Source organism: Pan troglodytes, chromosome 18 (genome assembly GCF_028858775.2).
Source record: "Pan troglodytes isolate AG18354 chromosome 18, NHGRI_mPanTro3-v2.0_pri, whole genome shotgun sequence".
Taxonomy (NCBI): Eukaryota; Metazoa; Chordata; class Mammalia; order Primates; family Hominidae; genus Pan; species Pan troglodytes.
Window position 1 is genome coordinate 34,984,030 of NC_072416.2, and position 27,683 is coordinate 35,011,712.

Genomic DNA, 27,683 nt, shown 5'->3' on the forward strand with positions numbered 1-27,683 from the left:
AATGGGCATCCTAAGCAGCCAGACACCCAAGGGCAATAACGGGAAGGAAAGGCACCCTGCATTTTTGTGCGAGGCGGGGCAAACCGCCTGAGTCACCGCTCACGGTTGTGTTTTTCCACCTCCCGGCCGTCCCTCCCATCCGGGTGAGTCCTCGTGGGTCCTCCCGGAGGCGCCCCCTAGTCCCAGGCTCTGCACGCCCTGGCCCCGCCCCTTGACTCGGCCCCGCCCACAGCGGAATCCGCAGATTCGCCAGGCCGGATCCTCAGAATTCCTCGGGTCCCTCGATACTCGGCTGAAAATTCTCATCGGACTCTGAGAGGAGCGCTGGGCTGGAGGCATTTTCCCCAGGGTCAGAAGCGGGCTATTTTCTCACTTGGGCCAGTAAGAAAAATCCAAAAAAGTTGTCGACTCTGCCAGCAGGGATTGGCTAACGGGCCGTTATTTTCTTGACTCCACCAAGGCGGATGAAGGGGAGGCTACGGCTGAGGCCGGGAACAGTGGCGAATCTGCAGCCTCTCAGACTTCGGCAGTGCAAGGAAGGGACGGGGAAGAGAAGCAAAGCGGCGCGCATCCTGTCCAGCGATTCGCCCCGCCCGCCCGGTGAATCTGCGTCTGCAGAACGCGCCACTGAAGGTTCCCCAGCGCTGGCTGGCCTCCTCCCCTCCGCCCCGCCCCTTTTCCTCAGGGACTAGTCGCAGCTTTCGTCGCCGCCGATTCGTCAAGGTCCCGGGCCGCAGCATCTAGATCGTCGTGGCGAAGCCGACTCTCCGGGGGATGCGGCCAATCTCCAGGCTCCCTGGGCCGCAACTTCCGAGCCTCCCAGGGCGCCGGCCGAGGCGAAGCCGCTACCCTCGGCCCCGTGGGTCCCCCGGCAGCGCCTGTGGCGAAAGTGCGAATGCAGACCCTGTGCCCGCTGGGCCTCGCGCAGGTGGCGGTGGTGTTTGGTGCGCGCGCCGGGGAGGTGGTGGTGGGGGGGCGCCGCCGCCGCCACCGCTGCGGGGCCGGGTCTCGCGCTGCCGCTGCCGCCGCCTCGCGCCGCTGAGGTGCCGCGCGAGGTGGGGGGAGGGGGAGCCGCTCGCCGGGAGCGGGTGAGTGGGGCCGCGCGGCGCGCGTGCGCGGAGACCTGCTGGGGGGGTGCAGAACGCGCCGGGGCGGGAGGAGAGGGCAGCGGTGCGCGTTCCCCCCACCCCCCGCCCGGATTCGGGGTCGAAGCCGGGTCTCGGGCTCGGTCTCGCGGTGTTTCCAACGCCCCGAAGAGGTGCCACCTTTCGGCCGGAGAATCGGGGCGCGGGGACGAGAGCGGGTGTGTGGGAGCCGTGGCCGGGCTCGGCCCGGGCCGCTGGCCGGTGAGGAGGCGGGAGGGGGCGGGGCCTGCAGGGGGCGGGGGAGGGGTCTTGCGCCGAGGCCAAGTGGGGCGCGCGCTAGGGAGAGCGGGAAGGTAAGGGGGCTCGAGACGGGCCTGGGGGCCTGGGGGCCTGACAGTAGAGTTGGGAGGTGGAGAGAGGCTGGGTTGTTGTGGCGAAACAGAGGGTACTTGGGGGAGAATCCGGGGGAGCCCCGGGTCAGGGTGAGGGTTGGAAACTGGAGTGATGGGAGAACCTGGAATCGGGGCTAGCCAATGAGGAAAGGCAGGGGAGTCAGGCCCAAGTCCTGATTCTTCTTGCGTGTCCCCCTTCCCCTAACAGTGTAAATGAGCAAAGATGGATCAGGAAGGTGGGGGAGATGGGCAGAAGGCCCCGAGCTTCCAGTGGCGGAACTACAAGCTCATCGTGGATCCTGCCTTGGACCCTGCCCTGCGCAGGCCTTCTCAGAAGGTGTACCGCTATGATGGAGTCCACTTCAGTGTCAACGTGAGTGCCCGGGTCTTTGGTTGCCATCCGGGGAGCTCCAGGCGCCCCTGTCCTCTGTGATTCTGTTCAGCACCTAGAACGGTAGCCTGCCTTCTTGAAAGTGGGCAGTGGGACCCAGCTCTTCTGCATGAGTGTGTCCAGATGGGCTGCTTGGAGCTCCCTAGCCTGGATTCACCCTGAGCTCTCTTTCTGCTGCTGCTTTCCTTCCTAGGACTCAAAGTATATACCAGTCGAAGACCTCCAAGACCCCCGTTGCCATGTCAGGTCCAAAAACAGAGACTTTTCCCTCCCAGTCCCTAAGTTTAAGGTAAGTGTCTGCTGGGCTCCTGGTGTGGTAGTCCTAAGAGGGTGTGGAGGATGCGTCTTGGCACTATAGCTGAATAAAAGGGTTTCCAATGAAAGGGTCTCAGCCAGATCTAGCAACCTCTGAGGCTGTGAGACTCAGTTGTTTTGGACAGGAGGTACACTTAATCTTCTAGAAAGGTGCAGGTCAGGTGTCCTAAGTGTATCCCTGGTGGCTGGGGTGTCGACTTCTTGAAGGGTGAGGTAAAGACTCTTTAGCTGCTATACGTGTCACTGTATATTCGTAGACAGTGCATCATAGCACACAAGAGTGGGATCTCCCAGTTCCTTGACAGTCAAGGGGAGTGACAAGGCCACTGCCTACCTGGGTTGCACTGTTCCCCACCTCTCATTTGGCGATGTCATTTCCCTCTTGTTTCCTTCGAGAACTCCCATTCCCCACCCTAGACAAGATATTCTTCAGGCCTTGAACTGGGCCTGGAACACTGGTGGTTCTTCATTTCCTTCTCTGATTCTTTATTCATCCTTTCTAAATAAATTGTCTGTGGGGTGCCTTCATTCTTCTTCTTCTTTTTTTTTTTTTTTTTTTACTTTGTATACTTCACTTGGACAATCTCTTTCACACCCACAGCTTCAACTATTACCTAAATGTTGATGACTTCCAAATATCTGTTTCCAGCCAACATCTCTAGGCTTGTATGCCTGGTAGGGGGACAGTTTCATTTGGAGGCCACACATGTTTCAGATTTAAGGGATTTAAAACAAATTATCTACCTCCTTAACCTACCTTTTTCATTTTCCCTCTACTCATATGTGCCAGTACCATCGACTCAGCTGTACAGCCTGGCAGCCTGTGATTCTCTCCTTTTCTCTCACAGTTGGTCACCGAATCCTCCTGGCTCTTTTCCTTTTTATTCTTCATCTTTCTATTCTCATTGCCACTTAATGTAGAGCTTGGTATTCATTTCACCTGGTCTCCTTGCCTTTGTTCTTGCCTCAGTTTCTCCTCTGCCTTGCTGTCATTTGTCTCTTTGGCTTCACTACTCTGTTGTTTTCCTTTTGTTGCCAAGTCCATGTTTTGGGACATTGACATGTATGGTTATTGACCTGGCCAAGCCTTATCCTCCGCCTTGACACCACACCCCTGTGTTACATCCACACCATAACGCTTTGCGGTTTTTCAAAAACACCAAGTTGTTTTATATTTCCGTGTTCTAGGGGTCTTTGTCATTTGATGAATTGTTAATCCCCAAATCTCAGTAAGAATGACACCATCTTTATGAATTCTTCCCTGATCATACTCTGTACAAAGGTTTCCTTCCCTGGGCTCCAGAACACCATGTACGCATCAGCTGCCACTGGGTCGTGTTGTGTTTGTATGTGCATGTCATGCTACTTTTCTGTACGGGAATCTCTTCCTTTCTATCTCTGTATTTCCAGTGCCTTGTTCATGGTAGTTACCTAGTAAAGGCTGAGCTACGTAATCATCGCCCTGTAGCTCGTTCTCTCCACGTATATTTATTCCTCAGTGTATACATTTCTTTCTTTCTTTCTTTTTTTTTTTTTTTTTTGAGATGGAGTCTCGCTGTGTTGCCCAGGCTGGAGTGCAGTGGTGTGATCTCGGCTCAGTGCAACCTCTGCCTGCCAGGTTCAAGTGATTCTCCTGCCTCACCCTCCTGAGTAGCTGGGATTACAGGTGCCCACCATCACATCTAGCTAAATTTTTTTTTTTTGTATTTTTAGTAGAGACAGGGTTTTATCATGTTGGACAGGCTGGTCTTGAACTCCTGACTTCTGGTGATCCGTCCACCTCATCCTCCCAAAGTGTTGGGATTATAAGTGTGAGCTGCCACACCCGGCCTAGTTTGCACATTTCTGTTCTTAATTCTTGCTGTTATTCTGTGGTGAGAAGAATTCAGGGAAAAGGGGTCAGGTCTGATGGATCCCATATTTTGGGCCCCTTCCCTTGCCCCTCACTTTCCCGGATCTCTCTCTTGACTTCATGGAGCTTGCTAAAGTTTCCCGAAGGACAAAGGAACAGTGGTCAGTGTTGAGACCCCATACCAACTCCTGTTCTTTCCCCAGCTGGACGAGTTCTATATTGGACAGATTCCACTGAAGGAAGTGACTTTTGCAAGGCTGAATGACAACGTGCGGGAGACCTTCCTGAAGGATATGTGCCGTAAGTACGGTGAGGTGGAAGAGGTAGAGATCCTCCTTCACCCCCGTACGCGCAAGCACCTGGGCCTGGCCCGTGTGCTCTTCACCAGCACTCGGGGCGCCAAGGAAACGGTCAAAAACCTCCACCTTACCTCCGTCATGGGCAACATCATCCATGCCCAGCTTGACATCAAAGGTGAGGACTCCTCTGCCTGCCACTCAGGCTTGGCCTCCAGCGGAGGTTACATGCAAATGCCTGTCAGGGTCAGGCAGGCGCCCAGGGTCATGATCTGAAACTGCTGGGGCCAGTTGTGTTTCTGAAATCAGATCAGATTTTAGAGTGGAATTATGGTACATGGATGTTTGTGTGTGTGGTGTCTCCAGCAAGGTCGGGCAATAGGCCATAATCAAGCACGTAACTATCTGTAAAAAAAAAAAAAAATCATATGAAGGGTTGTACTAGGTAAGATGAATAGATTGTAGTAAATCAGCCCAGGTCAGGTTGGTTGCTTGGTTGGTTTTTGAGACAGGATCCTGCTCTGTCACCTAGGCTGGAGAGCAGTGGCGTGATCTTTCCTCACTGCAGCCTCCAGCCCCTGGGCTCAGCCACCCCAGCCTCCTGAGTAGCTGGGATTATGGGCACGCACCACCACACCTGGCCAAAGGTTTTTTGATTATTTGCAGAGATGAAGTCTCACTACACTGCCAAGCCTGTTTTTAATTTTTTTTTTTTTTTTTTTTTGAGATGGAATCTCAATCTGTCGCCCAGGCTGGAGTGCAGTGGCACGATCTTGGCTCACTGCAACCTCCACCTCCCAGGTTCAAGTGATTCTTCTGCCTCAGCCTCTTGAGTAGCTGGGATTACATTTATGCGCCACCACGCCCGGCTAATTTTTGTATTTTTAGTAGAGATAGGGTTTCACCCTGTTAGCCAGGCTGGTCTTGAACTCCTGACCTCAAGTGATCTGCCTGCCTCGGCCTCCCAAAGTACTGGTATTACAGGCATGAGCCACCATGCCTGGCCTCTTTTTAATCTTTCTGTATGCTATTCTATAACCCACATAGGTTTTGGTGCCAGATTCTCAGAAATACTGGATTTTCTGGGTTTTTAGGTTTGGAAATTTGAGATAGTAAAGGAGCTGTGAACACAAGCGAGGTGGTCTGGGCTTCTGTGTTGAGTGATGGGGAGCAGTGGGGTCTGTGGCGAGCTGCAGATTGCAGTATTGTCTGGAGGAGGCAGCCATTAGTAGGCACTGGCCAGTTCGCAAGTGGAAATGAGGTTTAACATTCTTGAATTTGATTTGTAAAAGAAAGCCAGGGCTGGGCATGCGGTGGCTCACGCCTGTGATCCCAAGACTCTGAGAGGCCAAGGTGGGCAGATCACCTGAGGACAGGAGCTCGAGACCAGCCTGGTCAACATGGTGAAACCCCATTTCTATTAAAAATAACAAAAATCCGGACGTGGTGGTTCATGCTTATAATCCCAGCTACTCAAGAGGCTGAGGCATGAGAATCACTTGAACCTGGGAGGTGGAGGTTACATCGTGCCACTGCACTCAAGCCAGAAATTTGGGTTTTTGTGTGAAATCTCATGGTTTTTAAATACCATGTTTCTTTCCTCACAAGGTGTTTCTGAGGTGTTCACTCCACAGCTCCTGCAGGCTCTGTTAGTCCCCGGGTTGCTGTGCTGCATGCTTTAGTTTACAGGATAAAGAGCATGCGGTGATCGAGCCTCTGGGTTTGAATTCCAATTTTTCCAATGACCAATTCTGTGACTTTGTGTAGATCGCTTTTAAGCCTCTAGAACAGAGGTACTGATGCTTCCCTTCTGGTGATCCAACATGGTAAAATAAGTAGAAGTGTTTTTGATAAATCGTGAAGTGTCATAAAATATGTTGTTTGTGGTAGTTTAGAGGTAGAGATGAGGTAGAAGGTCCCAAAGGTAGAGTTATGGTAGGAGAACTGAAATCCTGAAACCCAGATTCCAAGAAATTGTAGGAAACTTGAGGCCTGAGAAAGCAGGAATACCAGATCAGGAAGGAGTTAGTATCTCCATCTGACAATTGGTTCCCATTTCCCTCCCTCCAGGACAACAACGAATGAAATACTATGAACTAATTGTCAATGGCTCCTACACCCCTCAGACTGTGCCCACTGGGGGCAAGGCCCTGAGTGAGAAGTTCCAAGGCTCGGGTGCAGCCACTGAGACGGTGAGAAGTTTGTGGCTGCCACAGCCCCTAGCCATGTGGGCATGGTGTCCGGGTGCCCGGAGCAGGAACAGTCTTTGGGAGGTTCCGGGCTTTCCCGTTAAACAAAGAAGAGCCAAGCAAAGCCGCTGAGATGCTTTCAAAAGACAGGGAACTAGGGGCCAGGCACAGTGGCTCACGCCTGTAATCCCAGCACTTTGGGAGGCCGAGGCGGGTGGATCATGAGGTCAGGTGATTGAAACCATCCTGACTAATACGGTGAAACCCCATCTCTACTAAAAATACAAAAAATTAGCCGGGCATGGTGGCGGGCGCCTGTAGTCCTAGCTACTTGGGAGGCTGAGGCAGGAGAATGGCATGAACCCGGGAGGCGGAGCTTGCAGTGAGCCGAGATCACGCCACTGGACTCCAGCCTGGAAAATAGAGCGAGACTCCGTCTCAAAAAAAAAAAAGGGAACTAGGATTCCTGGTTTGGGGAAGGGCAGGTTTCAAGTGGTGTTTGAGCCCATTCCTCTCTCCTTGCCCTGCTCTGTCGCTCTAGGCTGAATCCCGCCGCCGCTCTTCCTCTGACACAGCTGCCTACCCAGCAGGCACCACTGCGGTGGGCACTCCTGGCAACGGCACGCCCTGCTCCCAGGACACAAGCTTCTCCAGCAGCCGACAAGATACCCCATCTTCCTTTGGCCAGTTCACACCTCAGTCCTCCCAAGGAACCCCCTACACGTCTCGGGGCAGCACCCCCTACTCTCAGGACTCCGCCTACTCCAGCAGGTACAGAGCAGACCCCGCCTGGGGCCCCGCCCGCAAAGTCTGGGAGCTGCCACTGGGAAGAAGATGCCCAGAGTCTCTCCAAGAGGGAGTTGGAAATAATTTGTCCTAGTTTCTCTGTGGATTCAGTCAACAAATTGCTGTCCTCGGGGAACACACTAGCTAGGAACCCAACATATAGCTCTTCTTTTGGAGGGCAGCATAGAGGGGCTTTGGGCCCTGGGACCCAGGACGCTGTGGTTTGGTCATAGAGAGCTGAGTCCAGCTAACTCCCCTGCTTCTTCTCCAGCACCACTTCAACCTCCTTCAAGCCCCGGCGGTCAGAGAACAGCTACCAAGATGCCTTTTCCCGCCGCCACTTCTCTGCATCTTCAGCCTCCACAACCGCCTCCACGGCCATTGCCGCCACCACTGCAGCCACTGCCTCATCCTCCGCCTCTTCCTCCTCATTGTCCTCGTCCTCCTCGTCGTCCTCTTCCTCCTCGTCCTCTCAGTTTCGTAGTTCTGATGCAAACTACCCAGCGTATTATGAAAGCTGGAATCGCTACCAGCGCCATACTTCCTACCCACCACGCCGGGCCACACGGGAGGAACCCCCTGGAGCCCCTTTTGCTGAAAATACAGCTGAGCGCTTCCCACCTTCCTACACCTCCTACCTGCCCCCCGAGCCCAGCCGGCCCACCGACCAGGACTACCGGCCTCCTGCCTCAGAGGCTCCACCCCCGGAGCCTCCAGAACCTGGTGGAGGCGGGGGTGGAGGAGGGCCCAGCCCTGAGAGAGAAGAAGTTCGGACTTCCCCCCGCCCAGCCTCACCTGCCCGCTCTGGCTCCCCAGCCCCGGAGACCACCAATGAGAGTGTGCCCTTCGCCCAGCACAGCAGCCTGGATTCCCGCATCGAGATGCTGCTGAAGGAGCAGCGCTCCAAGTTTTCCTTCCTGGCCTCTGACACAGAGGAGGAGGAAGAGAACAGCAGCATGGTCCTTGGGGCCAGAGATACAGGGAGTGAGGTGCCTTCTGGGTCAGGGCATGGGCCCTGCACACCCCCTCCGGCCCCAGCTAATTTTGAGGATGTGGCACCTACAGGGAGCGGGGAGCCAGGGGCTACCCGGGAGTCTCCCAAGGCAAATGGACAGAACCAGGTGAGGTTGGGGTCAGCCAGAGGAGGCACCTGGGCTCTGGGAGTCAGGGTTGGGCCTAGGGGAGAGGGAAGGGAACCAGATGAGAAAGTAGGGCTTGGGACAGGCAGAAGCCTTCTGTGACCCTCCTCTGCCCCCGCAGGCTTCTCCATGCTCTTCTGGAGACGACATGGAGATCTCCGACGACGACCGGGGTGGCTCACCCGCTCCGGCCCCGACGCCCCCTCAGCAGCCTCCGCCACCTCCCCCTCCCCCGCCTCCTCCTCCTCCCTACCTGGCGTCCCTTCCTCTTGGTTATCCTCCCCACCAACCTGCCTACCTCCTCCCACCCAGACCTGATGGGCCGCCACCCCCTGAGTACCCCCCACCTCCTCCACCACCCCCGCACATCTATGACTTTGTGAACTCCCTGGAGCTCATGGACCGACTTGGGGCTCAGTGGGGAGGGATGCCCATGTCCTTTCAGATGCAGACCCAGATGTTAACTCGGCTCCATCAGCTGCGGCAGGGCAAGGGATTGATTGCCGCCTCAGCTGGCCCCCCCGGTGGGGCCTTTGGGGAGGCCTTCCTCCCGTTTCCACCCCCGCAGGAGGCAGCCTACGGCTTGCCGTATGCTCTATATGCACAGGGGCAGGAGGGCAGAGGGGCATACTCACGGGAGGCCTACCACCTGCCCATGCCAATGGCAGCCGAGCCCCTGCCCTCCTCCTCAGTCTCGGGAGAGGAGGCCCGGCTGCCACCCAGGGAAGAAGCAGAACTGGCAGAGGGCAAGACCCTCCCGACGGCAGGCACCGTGGGCCGTGTGCTCGCCATGCTGGTCCAGGAGATGAAGAGCATCATGCAGCGAGACCTCAACCGCAAGATGGTGGAGAACGTGGCCTTCGGAGCCTTTGACCAGTGGTGGGAGAGCAAGGAGGAGAAGGCCAAGGTGAGGCCAGCGCCTGGGACCGGGGAGCCCTGGGCTTTGCAGGAGGAAATGGGCCTCTGGCTCCTCCAGGCTGCACAGCTCAGAGGAGACAGGTGATGGAGGCGAGTGGAGAGAGGCCGCAGGCCCTGCAGGCCACCCTGGGTGGGCAGGGGAGTTGAGGGGACAGAGAAGCAGGCACAGATGGGCCTGGGAGGCAGCAGAGCTTTGTCCTGGCTCCATTGCTTGCTTGCTTGCAGTGGACAAGGCCCTTAGCTCTCTTCAAGCTTTGGTCTTCCATTTTGCCACTTGTGAAGTGGGAATGGTGGCTATTTCTTAAGACTGGTGGGCGAAATGAGCAGACTTTTGAGAAAACGCCGTGCGGGGGCTGGGACAGGTGTGACCAAGATATGGAGCAGCAAGTAGATGCATTCTGTATTCCTGGGGTCCGGGAGTAGGTCTCAGGCAGGAGGGAATGCCTGGGTTCTGGGCGCTGGGCCTCAGCCCCACTGCTGCCTGCAGCCATTCCAGAACGCGGCCAAGCAGCAAGCCAAGGAGGAGGATAAAGAGAAGACGAAGCTGAAGGAGCCTGGCCTGCTGTCCCTCGTGGACTGGGCCAAGAGCGGGGGCACTACGGGCATCGAGGCTTTCGCCTTTGGGTCAGGGCTGAGAGGGGCCCTGCGGCTGCCTTCATTCAAGGTACTCAGAACTGTCGTTTTGTGGGGTAGGGTGGGGAGAGGGAGAGGGGGCCCCCTTCCTTGGGGTAGGGGTGGTCAGGAACCATGAGTGTTTGAGTTTTTTCTTTTTTTTGAGATGGAGTCTTACTCTGTTGCCCAGGCTGGAGTGCAGTGGCCTGATCTCAGCTCACTGCAACCTCCACCTCCCGGGTTCAAGCGATTCTCCTGCCTCAGCCTCCCGAGTAGCTGGGGTTACAGGCACCCGCCACCACGCCTGGCTAATTTTTGTATTTTTAGTAGAGCTGGGGTTTCACTGTGTTGGCCAGGCTGGTCTTGAACTCCTAACCTCAGGTGATCTACCTGCCTTGGCCTCCCAAAGTGCTGGGATTACAGGAGTGAGCCACCGTGCTCTGCCTGAGTGTTTGAGTTCTAAACAGGCCCCATCTTTTCCCCATCCCCCAGGTAAAGCGGAAAGAGCCATCGGAAATTTCTGAGGCCAGTGAGGAAAAGAGGCCTCGTCCCTCCACTCCTGCTGAGGAAGATGAAGACGGTGAGCAGGGTCAGGCATAAGGAGAAGGGGTGTGCTGCGTGGGTTCTGATGGGAGAGCAAGAGGTGGGGATGAAGGGGTCAGGTCGTCCTGAGGGCACAGCCAGGTGGAGGTGCAGGGTTGAAATGCAGCAGTTCTGAGAGGTGTGGGATGCACCAGGTAGAGTTATCCCCGGATTGTAGTTGCAGGTCTTCCTCTGGTCTGCTGATTTACATTTTCTGTATTTTGGGTTTTTCTACCCATGAAATTCAGTGTCTGGAATCACAGAATTCCGAGTTAAACGAGGCATCTCCCCAAGTTTCCCACCTGATGCTAATGCCCTCCTACCACCTTCCTCCTAGTTTGCCTGAGTTTGAGCCCTTGCTTGATAGCTACCATGGCCTGGAAACTTGCCCATTGAGTCAGATCTGCTTCCCTGGAGACCCACTGGCCTTCATACTCTTTTCTTGGGCCAGGCATAACAAGTCAGCTCCCTCTTCCACCCGACCAGAAAATGATACAAGATCAAATGGACAGGACATATTTAAAACTGTGTGGGCTGGGCGCAGTGGCTCCTGACTGTAATCCCAGCACTTCCAGAGGCTGAGGCAGGAGGATCACCTGAGGTCAGAAGTTCAAGACCAGCCAGGCCAACATGGCACAACCGTGTCTCTACTAAAAATACAAAACAGCCAGGCATGGTGGTGTTCACCTGTAATCCCAGCTACTTGGGAGGCAGAGGCACAAGAATCACTTGAACCCAGGAGGTGGAGGTTACAGTGAGCCAAGATTATGCCACTGCACTTCAGCCTGGGTGATAGCACGAGACTGTGTCTCAAAAAAAAAAAACAACATATATATATATATATATATATATATATATATATATATATACACACATACGTACACACACTTATGTATATACACACAAATATATACACGCACATATATATACACACACACATGCGTATCTATATATATTAAGGCCAGGCAGGGTGGCGCTCACCTGTAATCCCAGCACTTTGGGAGGCCGAGGCGGGCGGATCACAAGGTCAAGAGATCGAGACCATCCTGGCCAACATGGTGAAACCCCGTCTCTACTAACAATAGAAAAATTAGCCAGGCGTGGTGGCGGGTGCCTATAGTCCCAGCTACTTGGGAGACTGAGGCAGGAGAATTGCTTGAACCCGGGAGGCGGAGGCTGCAGTGAGCTGAGATTGTGCCACCGCACTCCAGCCTGGCGACAAAGCGAGACTCCGTCTCAAAAAAAAAAAAAAAAAAAAAAAAATATATATATATATATACCAGGCACGATGGCTCACGCCTGTAATCCCAGCACTCCAGGAGGCTGAGGCAGGAGGATCACTTGAACCCAGGAGTTCAATACCAGCCTGAGCAACATAGGTAGACCCTGTCTCTACAAAAATTTTTAAAAATTAGCTGGGTATGGTTGCATGCCCCTGTATAGTCCCAGTTACTCAGGAGACCGAGGCAGGAGGAGGATCGCTTGAGCCCAGCAGGTTGAGGCAGTGAGCTGTGATCATGCCACTGCACCCCAGCCTGAGTGACAGAGCAAGACCCTGTCCCAAAAACAAAAACAAATACAAAACTATGAAACATGAGGTAACTGAGGTGTTTGAGTTCCTCTGGTGAGCTTCCAAATTCTCATCTGTAAAATGAAGACCATCAGGAAGATTGGTAATAGTATATGTAAAGCCCCTTGCACAGGGCAAGTATCTTGTGGTTGATGGTAAATTTCCCTAACTACCACTCTGCTGGCCTAGACCCTGAACAAGAGAAGGAGGCTGGAGAGCCCGGACGTCCGGGGACCAAGCCCCCGAAGCGGGACGAAGAGCGAGGCAAGACCCAGGGCAAGCACCGCAAGTCCTTTGCTCTGGACAGCGAAGGGGAGGAGGCATCCCAGGAGTCCTCCTCGGAGAAGGTGAGGGCCCGGGCGCCGGCTCCTGGCCGAAGCCTACTTCCCATAGCCAGCATCTTTGTGGTTGGAGCCCAGGCAGCTGTGCGTGGTGTAGGACCAGTTGTCCCCTTTCTGTTAGTCCCCATTTGTCTTTTTTCTTAAGGATGAGGAGGATGACGAGGAAGATGAGGAAGATGAAGATCGAGAGGAAGCTGTGGATACCACAAAGAAGGAGACAGGGGTGTCGGATGGTGAGCACAGACAGTGGAATCGACTTTGGGCTCGGAGGAGGGGTTCGGCTGCCTGGCTAGCCCTTTTCTGAGCTCACATGACCTTCCTGCTGGGCTTGTGGGTCACCTTTGCCTTCTGCAAGGGCATCTGTTTGGGCCACATTCTTAGGAACCTTTGGCCCCTTGACAGCAATAAGCTCAGTGCTCAAAATGCTCCCTCCTGCTCCCTCTTCTGCTGAGACATAGCTGTCCAAAAAGACAGCCTGGTAGAACGCTTTTTTTGTTTTGTTTTGTTTTTTTTGTTGTTGTTGTTGTTGTTGTTTTGAGAGAGTTTCGCTCTTGTCGCCCAGGCTGGAGTGCAATGGCGCAATCTCGGCTCACTGCAACCTCCGCCTCCTGAGTTCAAGAGATTCTCCTGCCTCAGCCTCCGTTGTAGCTGGGATTACAGGCACCCACCACCACCCCCAGCTAATTTTTTGTATTTTTAGTAGAGACAGGGTTTCACTATGTTGGCCAGACTGATCTGAACTCCTGAGCTCAGGCGATCCACCCACCTCAGCCTCCCAAAGTGCTGGGATTACAGGTGTGAGCCACCACACCCAGATTTTTTTTTTTTTTTTTTTTTTTTTTGAGACGGAGTCTCGCTTTGTCACCCAGGCTGGAGTGCAGTGATGTGATCTTGGCTCACTGCAACCTCCGCCTCCCTGGTTCCAGCGATTTTCCTGCCTCAGCTTCCCAAAGTGCTGGGATTACAGGCGTGAGCCACCACACCTGGCTAATTTTTGTATTTTTAGCAGAGATGGGGTTTTACCGTGTTGGCCAGGCTGGTCTCAAACTCATGACCTCAAGTGATCCACCCACCTCGGCCTCCCAAAGTGCTAGGCTTTCAGCTGTGAGCCACTGCACCCAGCCTCTTGCAGCAGTCTTGACTGATTTCCCTGTCTCTCTTTTTGTCCTTCTCCCTCTGTTCCAGTCCATTTTCCAAACTGCTTATAGAATCTCTTTCCTAAAATGCACTCCTGACCCTGTGACTTCCCTCCATAAGGTCCTTCCTGGCAACTTGTTCTCCACAGGGTGTCCCCCCAGGCCAACACCATGGGCCGTTTGTCTCCTGGCCCTGCTCTGTTCAGCTCCATCTCGCCCTCCTCCAGTCCGCTCCCCAGCTGCCACCACCTTCTAGTCTAACTTATCCAATTCTGTTCCTCAAAAACTGAAATTCTTCAGTTTTTTCGAGTCCTTCCCGTACATGAGCAGTCTCAGAATATAGAGCCTGTCGTGTTTTTTAACCTTTTCAGCCCAGAATCCTTTTTCACCCAGTCCTTCGTCCATACTGGGTCCTGAGACCCACTTTAGGAAGGTTTGAGTGCCAGAGCAGCCTGCTTCCCAGTCTCCAAGCCTCCACTTCCTCTTGCTTCCGACATCCCTGTGCAGTCCCCATGTCTGTGTGGTGGACTCCTTGTCCTTGAGTTCAGCTTGTCCCCTGGGATGCTTTCCTTGTCGGGCCTCTTCAGACAGAGTCTAGGGCTTCCTTTGCCATCCTCCCCACATGCTGATGTTTATCTCACAGTGAAAATGGTTTGCTTATGCAGCTCCTTGGTCTGTTGGACTTCCCCGTCCCTAGCCCAGAGCCCAGCATCCACAGCAGGGAGTGAGTGAGGAGCCCACGGCTGGCCAAGTGAGGTCTGCCCACCTCTCCTGACTGCCCCTTCTGGATTTCCAGGCGAGGACGAGGAAAGCGATTCGTCTTCCAAATGTTCTCTGTATGCTGACTCAGATGGCGAAAATGACAGCACATCAGACTCCGAGAGCAGCAGCTCTTCCAGCTCCTCATCCTCCTCCTCCTCCTCGTCCTCATCCTCCTCGTCCTCTTCATCCTCTGAGTCCTCCTCTGAAGATGAAGAGGAAGAGGAGCGGCCAGCAGCCCTTCCCTCAGCCTCCCCACCCCCCAGAGAAGTCCCAGTGCCCACGCCAGCACCTGTGGAGGTGCCAGTGCCGGAGAGGGTTGCAGGCTCCCCAGTCACACCCCTGCCCGAACAGGAGGCGTCTCCAGCAAGGCCTGCAGGTAGGTGCCACAGGGCTGTCGGTTGGATCGCTGTGTGTGTGAGAGAGAGAGAGAAAACAGTGGTGCTTGCATTTATTGTGTACAAGTGTGTGACTTTATTAGAAAAACATACAAAGAAAATGTCACCATCTCCTGTCACTCCCTTCTAGAGACATTGATTGTCTGACACACCTCAAACTGTACCGTCATGGTGGTTTACAGAACCCCAGGCTAAGCTGCCTACTAAAGTAAAATGGGTTGGTCTCTTCTCAAGTAAATTAAGGAGAAAGTGCCCAGTTGAATAAGTTCTTCCTCCTAATTTTTCTTAAGCCTGTTCTTCAGTGAGTAGTGAACAAGTGCAGGTGATTAAATGGGCAAATAGGTAGAAAACAAGTATTAACATAACACAGAACTTGGTCCTAGCTGCTTTCCTTTGTTCATTTGTACTTCCAGTTGTTATACTCTAGCACATTCGCATAGCTTAGCCTGCTGAGGGAACCGCTCCTTCAAGTAGTAGATATTTTTTTGAGTGCTCATCGCAGCCAAACAGTAGGTGCAGGGGATGGGTTGCTGAGCCTCACAGGCAGTGTTCTCACTCTCATCATGCTTACAGTCTACAGGGAAAGACATCTTCATTGAGTAAGAAATACATAGGAGGCCGGGCGTGGTGGCTTACGCCTGTAATCCCAGCACTTTGGGAGGCCAAGGCGGGTGGATCACGAGGTCAGAAGATGGAGACCATCCTGGCTAACATGGTTGAAACCCCATCTCTACTAAAAAATACAAAAAATTAGCCAGGTGTGGTGACAGGCACCTGTAGTGCCAGCTACTCAGGAGGCTGAGGCAGGAGAATGGCGTGAACCCAGGAGGCAGAGGCTTGCAGTGAGCCGAGATCGCACCACTACGCTCCAGCCTGGGCGACAGAGCGAGACTCCATCTCAAAAAAAAAAAAGACCAGCCTGGGCAACATGATGAAACCCTGTCTCTACAAAAATTACAAAAATTAGCTAGGCGTGGTGGCACACACCTGTGATCCCAGCTGCTCGGGAGGCTGAGGTGGGAGTATCACTTGAGCCCAGGAGGCAGAGGTTGTAGTGAGCCAAGATCACACCACTGCACTCCAACCTGGGTGGCAGAGCGAGACCCTGTCTCAAAAAAAAAAAAAAAAAAAAAAGAGAATACTTAGGAAAACCTGTGGTTACGAACCATGAGAAGCACCAGGAAGAGGCACAGGGCAGCCAGCCGGAGCACATCTGCAGGAGGAGGAAGGCTTCCTGCTGAGGTACTGCTGGGCTGAAGTCTGGGCAAAGCAGGCAGCACGGCTGGCTTAGCGTGTGCAAAGGCCCTCCAGCAGGGGAAGCAGCGGGTTGGAAGACTGGAAGAAAGCCGACCCTTCAGAGGGTTGAGCACAAGGGGGCACTGGGGTGGCTGAAACTGGAGAAGTGAGTGAGAATTGGGCCCAGCAGACAAATAGGCCAGCCATGTCAGGAATTTGGCCTTTATTTTGAAGTAGAAACCCATCAGAGGAATGACATGGTCAGATGTATGTTTCGAAAAAATGCAGTGCAGAGAAAGCTTGGAAAGGGGCCACAGTGGATGTAGGGCGCTTCTTAAGTGGCTATTGTAGAATGTAAGGCGAATTATGGTGATAGCTTGGACTTAGGGTGTTGCAAGGATAGATCAAATAAGTCAGTGTTCAAGATGTGCTATGAGCTTTAGGAGGCCGAGGCGGGCAGATCACTTGAGGTCAGGAGTTCGAGACCGGCATGGTCAACATGGCGAAACCCCGTCTCTACCAGAAAATACAAAAATTAGCCAGATGTGGTGTTGTGTACCTGTAGTCCCAGCTACTTGGGAGATCGAGGCACGAGAATCGCTTGAACCCAGGAGGTGGATGTTGCAGTGAGCAGAGATCATGCCACTGCATTCCAGCCTGGGCAACAGAGTGAGACCCCATCTCAAAAATCAGATGTGCTGTGAAGATGTGCATGGCCTCCCGGGGTCTCCCAGTTGCACGTTGTTGAGAATCCGTGGTCTGAGATAGGCAGTGCCCACAGGAAGACCTCCTCACCCTGGTGCACTCTACTAAGCTCCAGACCCCATGAGAGGGGAGTTGAGGCTCTCATTACACCTCAGATGACTCTCCAACCTCTTCTGGGCCCATTGGGTACCAGAAGGGCCTGTGGGGTCACCGGCAGGTCAGAAGGCATGGATCTTAGTCCTCTTCCATTCTCATCAGAGCAGGAAGGAGAGGGGCCTGACCATATCTGCATTTCAGAAAGCCCATTCTAGCAGGAGGAGGAGAGATTTGGAAGAGAGGAGCAAGGAGGTGGGTGACATGAGGAGGTTTGAAAGGATGCAGGTGAGATTTAATGGCATGAACCAAAGCCGAGCGGTTCTAATGTGGCAGAAGAGTGGAGTGGAAATGGGGGTGAGGATTGGAGGGAAATTTAGGAGGTAGGATGACTTGGTTAAACTTCCCCAGGAAAAGAAACTTGGGAAGAAAACCAGGATTAGGAAGAAAACTGATGAGTGTAGTTGAGGTTGCATTTGAGGTGCCCCTTGGGCTTCCCAGTAGAAACAGTGGCAGTTGGATCCATGGATCTGGGGTCTGGAAAGAACGGTAGGCTGGATATGAGGTCGGTGCTTAGGTCTTGAAAGTGTAGCAGTGAATTCACCTGTAGACCCAGGTAGGCGAGTGGGGGGAGAGAAAGGGCAGAGCCTTCCCATCCTATGAGAGTGGTGGGCAAGCAGGGCCCGAGGAGGCTGAGAGCGGTGACCAGAGGCGAGAAGGGAAGCAGGTAGTGGAGAGGCTCTGCAAAGCAGGGAGTGGCCTTGTATCACCAGGCCACCAGCAAGGCTGAGATAGGAAGTATCTGTTGCATTTGACAGTTAGGAGGTCATTGGTGACCTTATCAATTTCAGTTGAGTGGTTCAGACTGAAGCCAAGTTACAGGGTGTTAAGGAATGAGGGGAGGGCAGTTTTCTGGAAGGGTGGACCACTCTTGCTGAGATAGAAAGGAGAGTTGGGGCCGGGCGCAGTGGCTCACACCTGTAATCCCAGCACTTTGGGAGGCTGAGGTGGGCAGATCACTTGACGTCAGGAGTTCGAGACCAGTCTAGCCAACATGGTGAAACCCCATCTTAACTAAAAATACAAAAATTAGGCTGGGTGCGGTGGCTCACGCCTGTAATCCCAGCACTTGGGAGGGCTGAGGCGGGCAGATCACGAGGTCAAGAGATCAAGACCATCCTGGCCAGCACCAACATGGTGAAACCCCATCTCTACTAAAAATACAAAAACTAGCTGGGAATAGTGGCACATGTCTGTAATCCCAGCTACTCGGGAGGCTGAGGCAGGAGTAATCGCTTGAACCGGGGAAGCAGAAGTTGCCATGAGCCGAGATCGTGCCACTGCACTCCAGCCTGGTGACAGAGCGAGACTGTCTCCAAAAAAAAAAAAAAATTAGCCATGCATGCTGGCAGGCGCCTGTAATCCCAGCTGCTCAGGAGCCTGAGGCAGGAGAATCACCTGAACCTGGGAGGTGGAGGTTGCGGTGAGCCGAAATTGTACCACTGCACTCCAGCCTGGGCGACAGAGCGAGACTTCATCTCAAAAAAAAGAATTGGGGGTTGTGATATCAGCTCCCATGTGTCAAGTACCTATGTGTGCCAGGCTCTAGGCATAGCATGTTGACAATTCATTTTCTCATTGAATCCCCACAACCTCTCCCTTTTTTTTTTTTTTTTTTTTTGAGATGGAGTCTCATTGTGTTACCCAGCCGGGAGTGCAGTGGTGCAATCTCGGCTCACTGCAACCTCCGCTTCCCGGGTTCATGTGATTCTCCTGCTGCCTCAGCTTCCCAAGCAGCTGGGATTACAGGTGCATACTGCCACGCCTGGCTAATTTTCGTATTTTTAGTTGAGACAGGGTCTCACCATGTTGCCCAGGCTGGTCTCAAACCCCTGACCTCAAGTTATCAGCCCACTTTGGCCTCCCAAAGTACTGGGATTACAGGTGTGAGCCACTGCGCTTGCCCCACAACCTCCCTGTGATTCCCATTTTATAGATGAGGGCTTCAAGGCTTAGTGAGATGCAGGAACAAACTAAGGTTACCAGCCAGAGCTGGAGAGAGAGCAAGAAGAGAGGGCAGGGTTGAGGGAGGGGTTAGCTTTTCCAAGTAGGTGAGGTTTGGGCATGTTCCACTGAAGGGAACAGGGGCCAGGTAGATGTGCCGGGAGAGAGGAATGCTTGCTGGCATGGCCTTTTTGGGGAGGTGGAGGAGTAGCTTCCAGATCTGATGCAGTTATACCCTTCGGTGGGGAGGCAGGGAGATGGGGGTGTTGTGCCTGAGTCCTCTTTTGACCCTGTGCTGTAGGACTGTGAGAGGAAGAGTGGAGTAAGAACCTTGGAAAGTGGAGAAAAGTTGCTCCAGTCCAGGCGCGGTGGCTCACACATGTAATCCCAGCACTTTGGGAGGCCGAGGCAGGAGGATCTCTTGAGCCCAGAAGTTCGAGACCAGTCTGGCTAACAACAACAACAAAAAAAGCCAGGCATAGTGGCACGTGCCTGTGGTCCCAGCTTCTGGGGAGGCTGAGTCGGGAGGATTGCTTGAGCCTAGGAGGTTGAGGAGGCTGCAGTAAACAGTGATTGTGCCGCCGCACTGTATCCTGGAGACAGAGCAAGCCTCTCGCCTGGGCCTCCCCATGCTGGAAGGCCTTGCCAGAGCTGGGGCCTGGGAGTAAGGGGAGAAGAGGCTGCTGGCTGGCTCCACAGGGTAAAGGTGTGGTGGAATGATGAGGACCTGGGGCTGTGCTGGGACAGGAGAGGGCAAAGTACGGGCTCTGGGGTCTGGGCAGGGTGGAGGAGGAAGTTGGGAAGAGGGTGATGTGCTAGAGGGAAACTGAAGGATGGGAAGTTGAAGGTGCAGTGGGGCAGACTGAATGGACAGTGGGGAATGTTGGAGAGGATGGGGAATCTCCAAGGCGGAGCCATTCTGGGATTGACAAGGCCAGGTATGTGGCTGCTTGAGGGGAGCTGAGGGTGATTGAAGGGGATCACTGGAGATGCAAGAATCCAGGTAAACAGGCGTGATTGCCAAGTCCCCTGGGGAGGTGGCAGAGGTGGAAGAGGAGAGGAAGATGCAGGCAGCCCCTTGGTGTCTGGATAGTGAGAGGGCACGACAAGGGAGTCTGAGTTACCGAGGACAGAGGAGCCGTGGCTCAGAGCAAGGGGTGCTTAGTGAAGGCTCACTGAGTTTCTTCTCTTTTTTTTTTGAGATGGAGTCTCGCTTTGTCACCAGGCTGGAATGCAGTGGTGCCATCTCGACTTACTGCATCCTCAGCCTCCCAGGTTCAAGTGATTCTCCTGCCTCAGCCTCCTGAGTAGGTGGGACTAAGGCACGCGCCATCACGCCCGCTAATTTTTGTATTTTTAGTAGAGACGGGATTTCACCATGTTGGTCAGGATGGTCTCGATCTCTTGACCTCATGGTCCACCCGCCTCGGCCTCCCAAAGTGCTGGGATTACAGGCGTGAGCCCCCTCGCCCGGCCAGCTCACCGAGTTTCTAATAACCAGAACCAGTTTCAGTCACCACCGTCTTAGTGATCGCCACCTGGGGATGTTAGTGATGGCCCTGGGGAGGGGCAGGTTATGCAGTAGGAACTGGCTTCTGGGGCCTCGCCCCATGGACCTGAGCGTGGCAGTAGAGCAGTTCTCAGAGGAAGGTGGTGGGAGTCGTATTGACTGGGCAGGTGCCCCCAAAAGTTGTCTCCTAAATGAAAGGGATGGGCAGGTTTCCTTCGGGACAGTTGCAGAGGGAAGTGTGTGTGCAGCAGCTGTGCTGGTGGAGGAGTGTGTTCTTCGAGCGAGGCTTCCCGAGGACATGCATGCTGAAGCGTGAGGTGGTCTGTAGGGGGCGCTGCCCCAGCGTGGTGGGGAGGAAGGTGAGAGGAGGCCTGCGCGCATCTGGGTCCTCACTGGCTTCCTGGAGTGGGTTGCTGCCACAGGCTGAGACCCCAGCGGGTGTCTAGAGCCTAAGGTGCAGCCAAGAGCCTGGCTCAGGGCGCCAGGGTTGGGAGTGCGGTGGACTCAGGTGAATCGCTGCCTCCTAGGGCCAGGCCTGGTGCCGGCAGCCCTGTTGGCGCTGAGCGGGGAAGCCAGTTGTGAAGCCAGTGAGTCCGTGGGCTGCAGTTCAGAGCATGAGCTCAACCCACATGGCCTGGGAGCAGAGCTTGTTCTGTCATCTGGTAACTGACCACATCTCTGTGCCTCAGTTTTCCTGTCTGTAAGATAGGACCCTCTGCTGGGTACAGTGGCTCACGCCTGTAACCCCAGCACTTTGGGAGGCCGAGGCGGGCAGATCACAAGGTCAAGAGATCGAGACCATCCTGGCCAACATGGTGAAACCCTGCTTCTACTAAAAATACAAAACTTAGCTGGGTGTGGTGGTGCATGCCTGTAGTCCCAGCTACTCGGGAGGCTGAGGCAGGAGAATCGCTTGAACCCGGGAGGCGGAGGTTGCAGTAAGCCGAGATTGCGCCACTGCACTCCCACCTGGCGACAGGGCGAGACCCCATCTCAAAAAAAAAAAAAAAAAAGATAGGAACCTCTTTGGGCTGTTGTGAGGATTACATGAGTTACTCTACGTAAGAGGTGTGATTGGTGTTAGACACAAAATCCATTGGGCTGGCTCTGAGAGCCTCATGCAGGCTTTCCCAGGGATGGCGGCCAAGGGAGGATGCACTCCCCGTCCTGAGGGTATGCTGGGGAGGCAGCACCCCCAGCTCGGAGCCAGTGTGTTCCCTCCCCAGCCACCCACATCCTGGGATCTCCACTCCAGCCCTGCTTCTCTAGCAGCGCTGTCTCCTGCCCCTCCCTGCAGGGCATGTTCAAATTCTGTAGGGGATGGGGAGGAAGGCAAGTTTCATAAAATATTTTAATACAAAGATGCCACTTTTTAGGTTGTATCGTGTTCACCTTGCTAAACTGAGAATATTGTTTATGATGGAGATAATGGATATTTTAGCTGAAATGTGGCTGACTGGGTCCTTGGCATGCGACATGGCTGGGGCCTGGGCACAGGGCTGTCCCGCCAGTCTGGGTAGGAAAGTGGAGTCCAGGGCGAGTGGTGCCGCCCTTCTCAGCGTGGTTACAGCTTATGTTGTGGTGGTGTCTCCTGTTGGACTGTGGCTCCGGGAGGACATGGAAGGTGTGTGTGTGGACTCCGAGTGTCCCCCACACCTGTCACAGCGGGAACGAATGGGTGGGAAACCCCCTCTCATCAAGGGAGTTCATCTTGCTGGGATGTGGGGCTGAGGCCAGGGCGTCTGTGTTCCCCCCGGGGTTCCTGGGCGGAAGTGGGGGAGAGCACACAGCCTGTGGTCATGGGCGGCCAGGGCGGCTGAGCCTGGGTCTCCCTGACCTCCTTTCCTTCCTATGTGCTTCCTTCCCAGGCCCCACGGAGGAGTCACCCCCCAGTGTGCCCCTGCCTCCCCCAGAACCACCTGCTGGGCCCCCGGCCCCTGCCCCATGCCCCGATGAGCGTCCCTCTTCTCCCATCCCCCTCCTGCCCCCACCCAAGAAACGCCGGAAAACTGTCTCCTTCTCTGCCATCGAGGTGGTGCCAGCCCCGGAGCCCCCTCCAGCCACACCGCCGCAGGCCAAGTTTCCTGGCCCAGCCTCCCGCAAGGCTCCCCGGGGCGTGGAGCGGACCATCCGCAACCTGCCCCTGGACCACGCATCTCTGGTCAAGAGTTGGCCCGAGGAGGTGTCCCGAGGAGGCCGGAGCCGGGCTGGAGGCCGAGGCCGCGCCACCGAGGAAGAGGAGGCTGAGCCAGGGACAGAGGTGGACCTGGCGGTCCTGGCCGACCTGGCCCTGACCCCTGCCCGGCGCGGGCTGCCTGCCCTGCCTGCTGTTGAAGACTCAGAGGCCACAGAGACATCGGACGAGGCCGAGCGCCCTGGGCCCCTGCTCAGCCACATCCTCCTGGAGCACAACTATGCCCTGGCCGTCAAGCCCACGCCCCCTGCGCCAGCCCTGCGGCCCCCGGAGCCAGTGCCCGCACCCGCCGCCCTCTTCAGTTCCCCAGCTGATGAGGTCCTGGAGGCCCCTGAGGTGGTGGTGGCTGAGGCGGAGGAGCCCAAGCCGCAGCAACTGCAGCAGCAGCGGGAGGAGGGCGAAGAGGAGGGGGAGGAAGAGGGGGAGGAAGAGGAGGAGGAGTCCTCTGACAGCAGCAGCAGCAGCGATGGGGAGGGCGCCCTCCGGAGGCGCAGCCTCCGCTCCCACGCCCGGCGCCGCCGCCCTCCGCCCCCACCCCCGCCGCCACCGCCCCGCGCCTACGAGCCACGCAGTGAGTTTGAACAGATGACCATCCTGTATGACATTTGGAACTCGGGCCTGGACTCAGAGGACATGAGTTACCTGCGGCTTACGTACGAGCGGCTGCTGCAGCAGACAAGCGGGGCTGACTGGCTCAACGACACTCACTGGGTCCATCACACAAATATCCTGAGTGTGGGCGGCCTTCCCCGGGCTTGGGTCTTCCCCCGACCCCTCCTGGCACCTACATCTGTCCCCCACTCTGTCTGCCTCCCCTCTGGCTCCAAGCCATCTTTTCTCTCCTCCTGGTGCCTCTTTTCTGCCTTCCAAAGCATTTCTGGCAGGAACGATGGGGCTGGGGCTTCCTCCCCTCTCCCTCACCTGGGTATGCTCAGCGGCGTGGGCCCCGCCCTCTCCTTTGGCTGGGACGCAGGTGGCCAGAGAGGAGCCGTTCTCTTCCTTAACACCCTGCACTCACCAACCTGACCACCCCAAAACGCAAGCGGCGGCCCCAGGACGGGCCCCGGGAGCACCAGACAGGCTCAGCCCGCAGCGAAGGCTACTACCCCATCAGCAAGAAGGAGAAGGACAAGTACCTGGACGTGTGCCCAGTCTCGGCCCGGCAGCTGGAGGGCGTGGACACTCAGGTGGGCCCAACCCCGCTGCCGCGTCCTCCTGCCATTCACCTCCCTGCCCTGCTCACCTCCTCCCTGCCCTGTGTCTCACAGGGGACGAACCGCGTGCTGTCCGAGCGCCGGTCCGAGCAGCGGCGGCTGCTGAGCGCCATCGGTACCTCCGCTATCATGGACAGTGACCTGCTGAAACTCAACCAGCTCAAGGTGAGGCTGGGCTGCAGGAGGGGCTGGGTGGGGTGGGGTGGGGCAGGAAGGGGCAGAGGCCAGGGGACCACCCAGCAGGCTCCTGTGGTTCCCTCGGGTGGAGTTGGGGGGTAAGCGGCCAGAACACCCTCTGCCCAGGAAGTCTGTGGGAAGAGTGAGGGTCTGGGGTGTGGGAGGTGTCTGGCAGTTGAGTCTCCCTTCTGCCCCCCAGTTCCGGAAGAAGAAGCTCCGATTTGGCCGGAGCCGGATCCACGAGTGGGGTCTGTTTGCCATGGAACCCATTGCTGCTGACGAGATGGTCATCGAATACGTGGGTCAGAACATCCGTCAGGTGAGGCTGTACTCCTAGCCCCGCCCCGGCTTCTGATGCAACAAGACAGCATGGGGGCTCACACACATGCCGTTTGTCTGGTTAAAGCCTTACACACTCCCTAACCCCGGTACCTAGCCAGTGAGACCAGCCTCCCTCCGGTGTGGTCAGCAGGTGTCAGTGGTCCAGCAGGAGGCACGGCTGATGGCATTGCTCCCTTTCTTTTTTTGTTTTGAGACATAGTCTCTCTCTGTTGCCAGGCTGGAGTGCAGTGGTGCGATCTTGGCACACTGCAACCTCTGCCTCCTGGGTTCAAGCGATTCTCCTGCCTCAGCCTCCCTAGTAGCTGGGACTACAGGCGTGTGCCACCATGCCCAGCTAATTTTTGTATTTTTAGTAGAAATGGGGTTTCACCATGTTGGCCAGGATGGTCTCGATCTCCTGATCTTGTGTTCTGCCTGCCTTGGCCACTCAAAAGTGCTGGGATTAACAGGCGTGAGCCATCGCATCCAGCCAAGCGCTGCTCCCTTTCAAAGGGCCTGGGAAGCGGGAGGACAGGCACTGAACAAGTATCCACACAGAAGGATGGTGTTCCAGCCTGAGCAATATTGCCAGACCCCGTTTCTGCAAAAAATACAAAAGCTAGCCGGGTGTGGGGGTACGTGGCTGTGGTCCCAGCTACCCAGGAGGCTGAGGTGGGAGGATCACTCGAGACCACGAGGTGGAGGCTGCCATGAGCCAAGATCGCACCACTGCACTCCAGCCTGGGCAACAGGGTGAGACCATGTCTCTAGAAAAAACAAAAGCCAAAAGGATGGCATTTGGTATTAACAAGATCTTAACAAGATCTGGGGAGTTGGGCTATGGGAACACACACCTGGGGGGCCTAAGACCTTCCAGAGACCATGGTGCTTGAGTAAAGCTGAAAGGAGCTCGCAGACCCAGACAAGTGGCAGTGCGTGTGCGCTTGGTTGCGAGACACCATGTGCACGAACCTAGAGGCAGGGTCGTCTTGTGAGAGTGTGGAGGTCAGCTTGGCTCATTAGAAACCAGGGCCATGGCCAGGCGCGGTGGTTCATGCCTGTAATCCAAGCACTTTGGGAGGCTGAGTCAGGCAGATCACCTGAGGTCAGGAGTTCGAGACCAGCCTGGCCAGCATGGTAAAACCCCGTCTCTACTAAAAATACAAAAATTAGCCAGGCATGGTGGCAGGCGCCTGTAATCCCAGCTACTAGGGAGGCTGAGGCAGGAGAATCGCTTGGACCTGGGAGGCGGAGGTTGCAGTGAGCCAAGATCGCGCCATTGCACTCCAGCCTGGGCGACAGAGCAAGACTCCGTCTCAAAAAAAAAAAAAAAAAAGAAAAGAAAAAACAGGGTCAGTGGCAGCGACGTGCGGCTGGAGGGAACAGAGAGCCCAGACCGCACGGGCTTGGGAGCCTGTGAATCCACTTGGGCCTGTGGTGAGAGAGGAGGAAAGTCCCGGAGCTTTCTTCAGGAGAGGGTCCTTCCGCAGGAGAGGGCCCCATGGCTAGTGAGCTCCATGTCTAGGCTGACACCAGTATCCAGGCAAAGGCAAGGGTGGCCCGACCCAAGCAGTGGCAGCAGAGGTGACAGAGAGGAGGCTTTGGGTGCAAGGTGGTTGGCTGGGCTCAGCAGTGAGAGGGTGAGGGGGACGGGAGGCCCTCTCTCGGTGCTGCTCTTAGCTGCTGGGAGTATGGTGGGAGGGCCAGTGAGATGGGTGTGAGGAGGAAGAGTAAATATATGGTCAAGATGAGCTCCAGTCTGGACATGTGGGGTTGCAATGCCCCAGGGACATCTAGGGGATGACGCCCAGCAGCTCCACTGAGGTGGCTTTTGGCTGGAAATGGAAGTTTGGGAGGAGTTCCCACCACATAGCTGGCGGCTGAGGCTCTGGAAGGGAGTGAGGTCACCCGAGGAGGGCGCGCAGAGGCTCCTCACTGTCTTCTGGGAAGTGAGGGTTGCTCCTCACACGGAGGTGCGGGGCCTGACATGGGCGGCCTGCCATTTGCATTAGCTGGTGGCAGCCAACAGGTGCCTGTTTTGGAGAGAGGTCCAGGGAGGAGAGATGAGCAGGGTGCCATCGGTGACATGGCCAGTCATTTCAGGAGCTGCCCCAACCCCAGACTTGCCCCAGCAGTCCGGGACCCCACTGTGACCAGGCAGATGCTCGAAGGAGTCAGTGGCTCTCTTACCCAGTGCAGATTTCCCTGGAGTTCCCTGTGGGTGACTTAGAATGGCCACCAGAGGCTTAGGATGCTGCCCCAAAGAGGGAGGGCTCCTGGAAGCAGAGTCGAGAGAGTCAGTGCCGGGTTAGCAGGAGCTGGAGGCAGAGCTGCAGCTCCAGGCCTGGTGGGCGTGGACCTGGGGTGCTGGCTGGCAGGCGTGCTCAGGGGCAGGAAGTGGGGGACTCTTCCCTGACCATCGCATCTCACCCTGGCAGATGGTGGCCGACATGCGGGAGAAGCGCTACGTGCAGGAGGGCATTGGCAGCAGCTACCTGTTCCGGGTGGACCACGACACCATCATCGATGCCACCAAGTGTGGCAACCTGGCCAGATTCATCAACCACTGCTGCACGGTGCGCCAGGGGCCAGCCGGGGCAGGAGTTGGGGGTCGGTGGGGGTGGCCACGGCTCACACGCCCTTCCATCCGCAGCCCAACTGCTACGCCAAGGTCATCACCATCGAGTCCCAGAAGAAAATCGTGATCTACTCCAAGCAGCCCATTGGCGTGGACGAGGAGATCACCTACGACTACAAGTTCCCACTGGAAGACAACAAGATCCCGTGTCTGTGTGGCACGGAGAGCTGCCGGGGCTCCCTAAACTGAGGTGGGGCAGGATGGGTGCCCACACCCCTATTTATTCCCCCTGGTGCCCTGAGCTCCCAGCACCCCCCCAGCCTTAGTGGGCTCAGCAGGGCCCACATGCCCCCATCTCCAAGCGTGGGGTTGGGCGCCCCAAGTCCAGCGAGGGAGCCTCAGTCCCTGGAGGCAGCTTCTGCCTCTCTTGTCACCCCTGCCCACCACCCCCTGATTGTTTTTCTTTGCGGAGAAGAAGCTGTAAATGTTTTGTAGCAGCCAGCAGCTGTTTCCTGTGGAAACCTGGGGTGCCGGCCTGTACAGATTCTGTCCTGGGGGGCTACACAGTCCTCTCGCTTTGTGTTAATGGGGACTTCCCCTTATGCCCTGCGTGTACCCCTCCCCAGTTTAGGGGTCTCTGGGGCAGTGGCCATGTTCTCCCCCTGGGGGGGCTCTGCACCCCCAGTCCTGGGGACTCCGTGCCTGGAACCCTGCCTCATCTGTTCCTGCCAGACCCTGAGGGTCACCCTTCCACCCTGGTGTCACTCCCCGGCTCAGCCAGGCCAGGATGGCGGGGTGGGTCCCTTCTGCTGGGCTGGACTGTACATATGTTAATAGCGCAAACCCGACGCCACATTTTTATAATTGTGATTAAACTTTATTGTACAAAA

At 55.7% G+C, this 27,683-nt stretch overlaps 1 protein-coding gene across 6 annotated transcripts; it reads left to right on the forward strand.

Annotated features, from left to right (window-relative positions):
* Positions 1–717: 717 nt before the first annotated feature.
* On the forward strand, positions 718–27,683 carry SETD1A (SET domain containing 1A, histone lysine methyltransferase). 6 transcript variants are annotated; one of them, XM_016929721.4, is made up of 19 exons: positions 718–928; positions 1,686–1,850; positions 2,062–2,157; positions 4,239–4,509; positions 6,402–6,523; positions 7,062–7,291; positions 7,578–8,427; positions 8,567–9,352; positions 9,851–10,027; positions 10,468–10,555; positions 12,317–12,474; positions 12,614–12,701; positions 14,401–14,742; positions 22,178–23,227; positions 23,518–23,690; positions 23,772–23,882; positions 24,094–24,213; positions 26,654–26,791; positions 26,869–27,683. In XM_016929721.4, exons 2-19 carry the CDS (start codon positions 1,701–1,703, stop codon positions 27,040–27,042), a joined length of 5,124 nt encoding a protein of 1,707 aa, XP_016785210.2. In that variant the 5' UTR covers positions 718–928; positions 1,686–1,700; the 3' UTR covers positions 27,043–27,683. The 6 variants fall into 6 exon arrangements, with proteins under 6 accessions (XP_016785210.2, XP_016785211.2, XP_001155055.3 ...); XM_016929722.3 differs by having other exon boundaries at positions 759–889; XM_001155055.7 differs by lacking the exon at positions 718–928 and adding an exon at positions 951–1,088.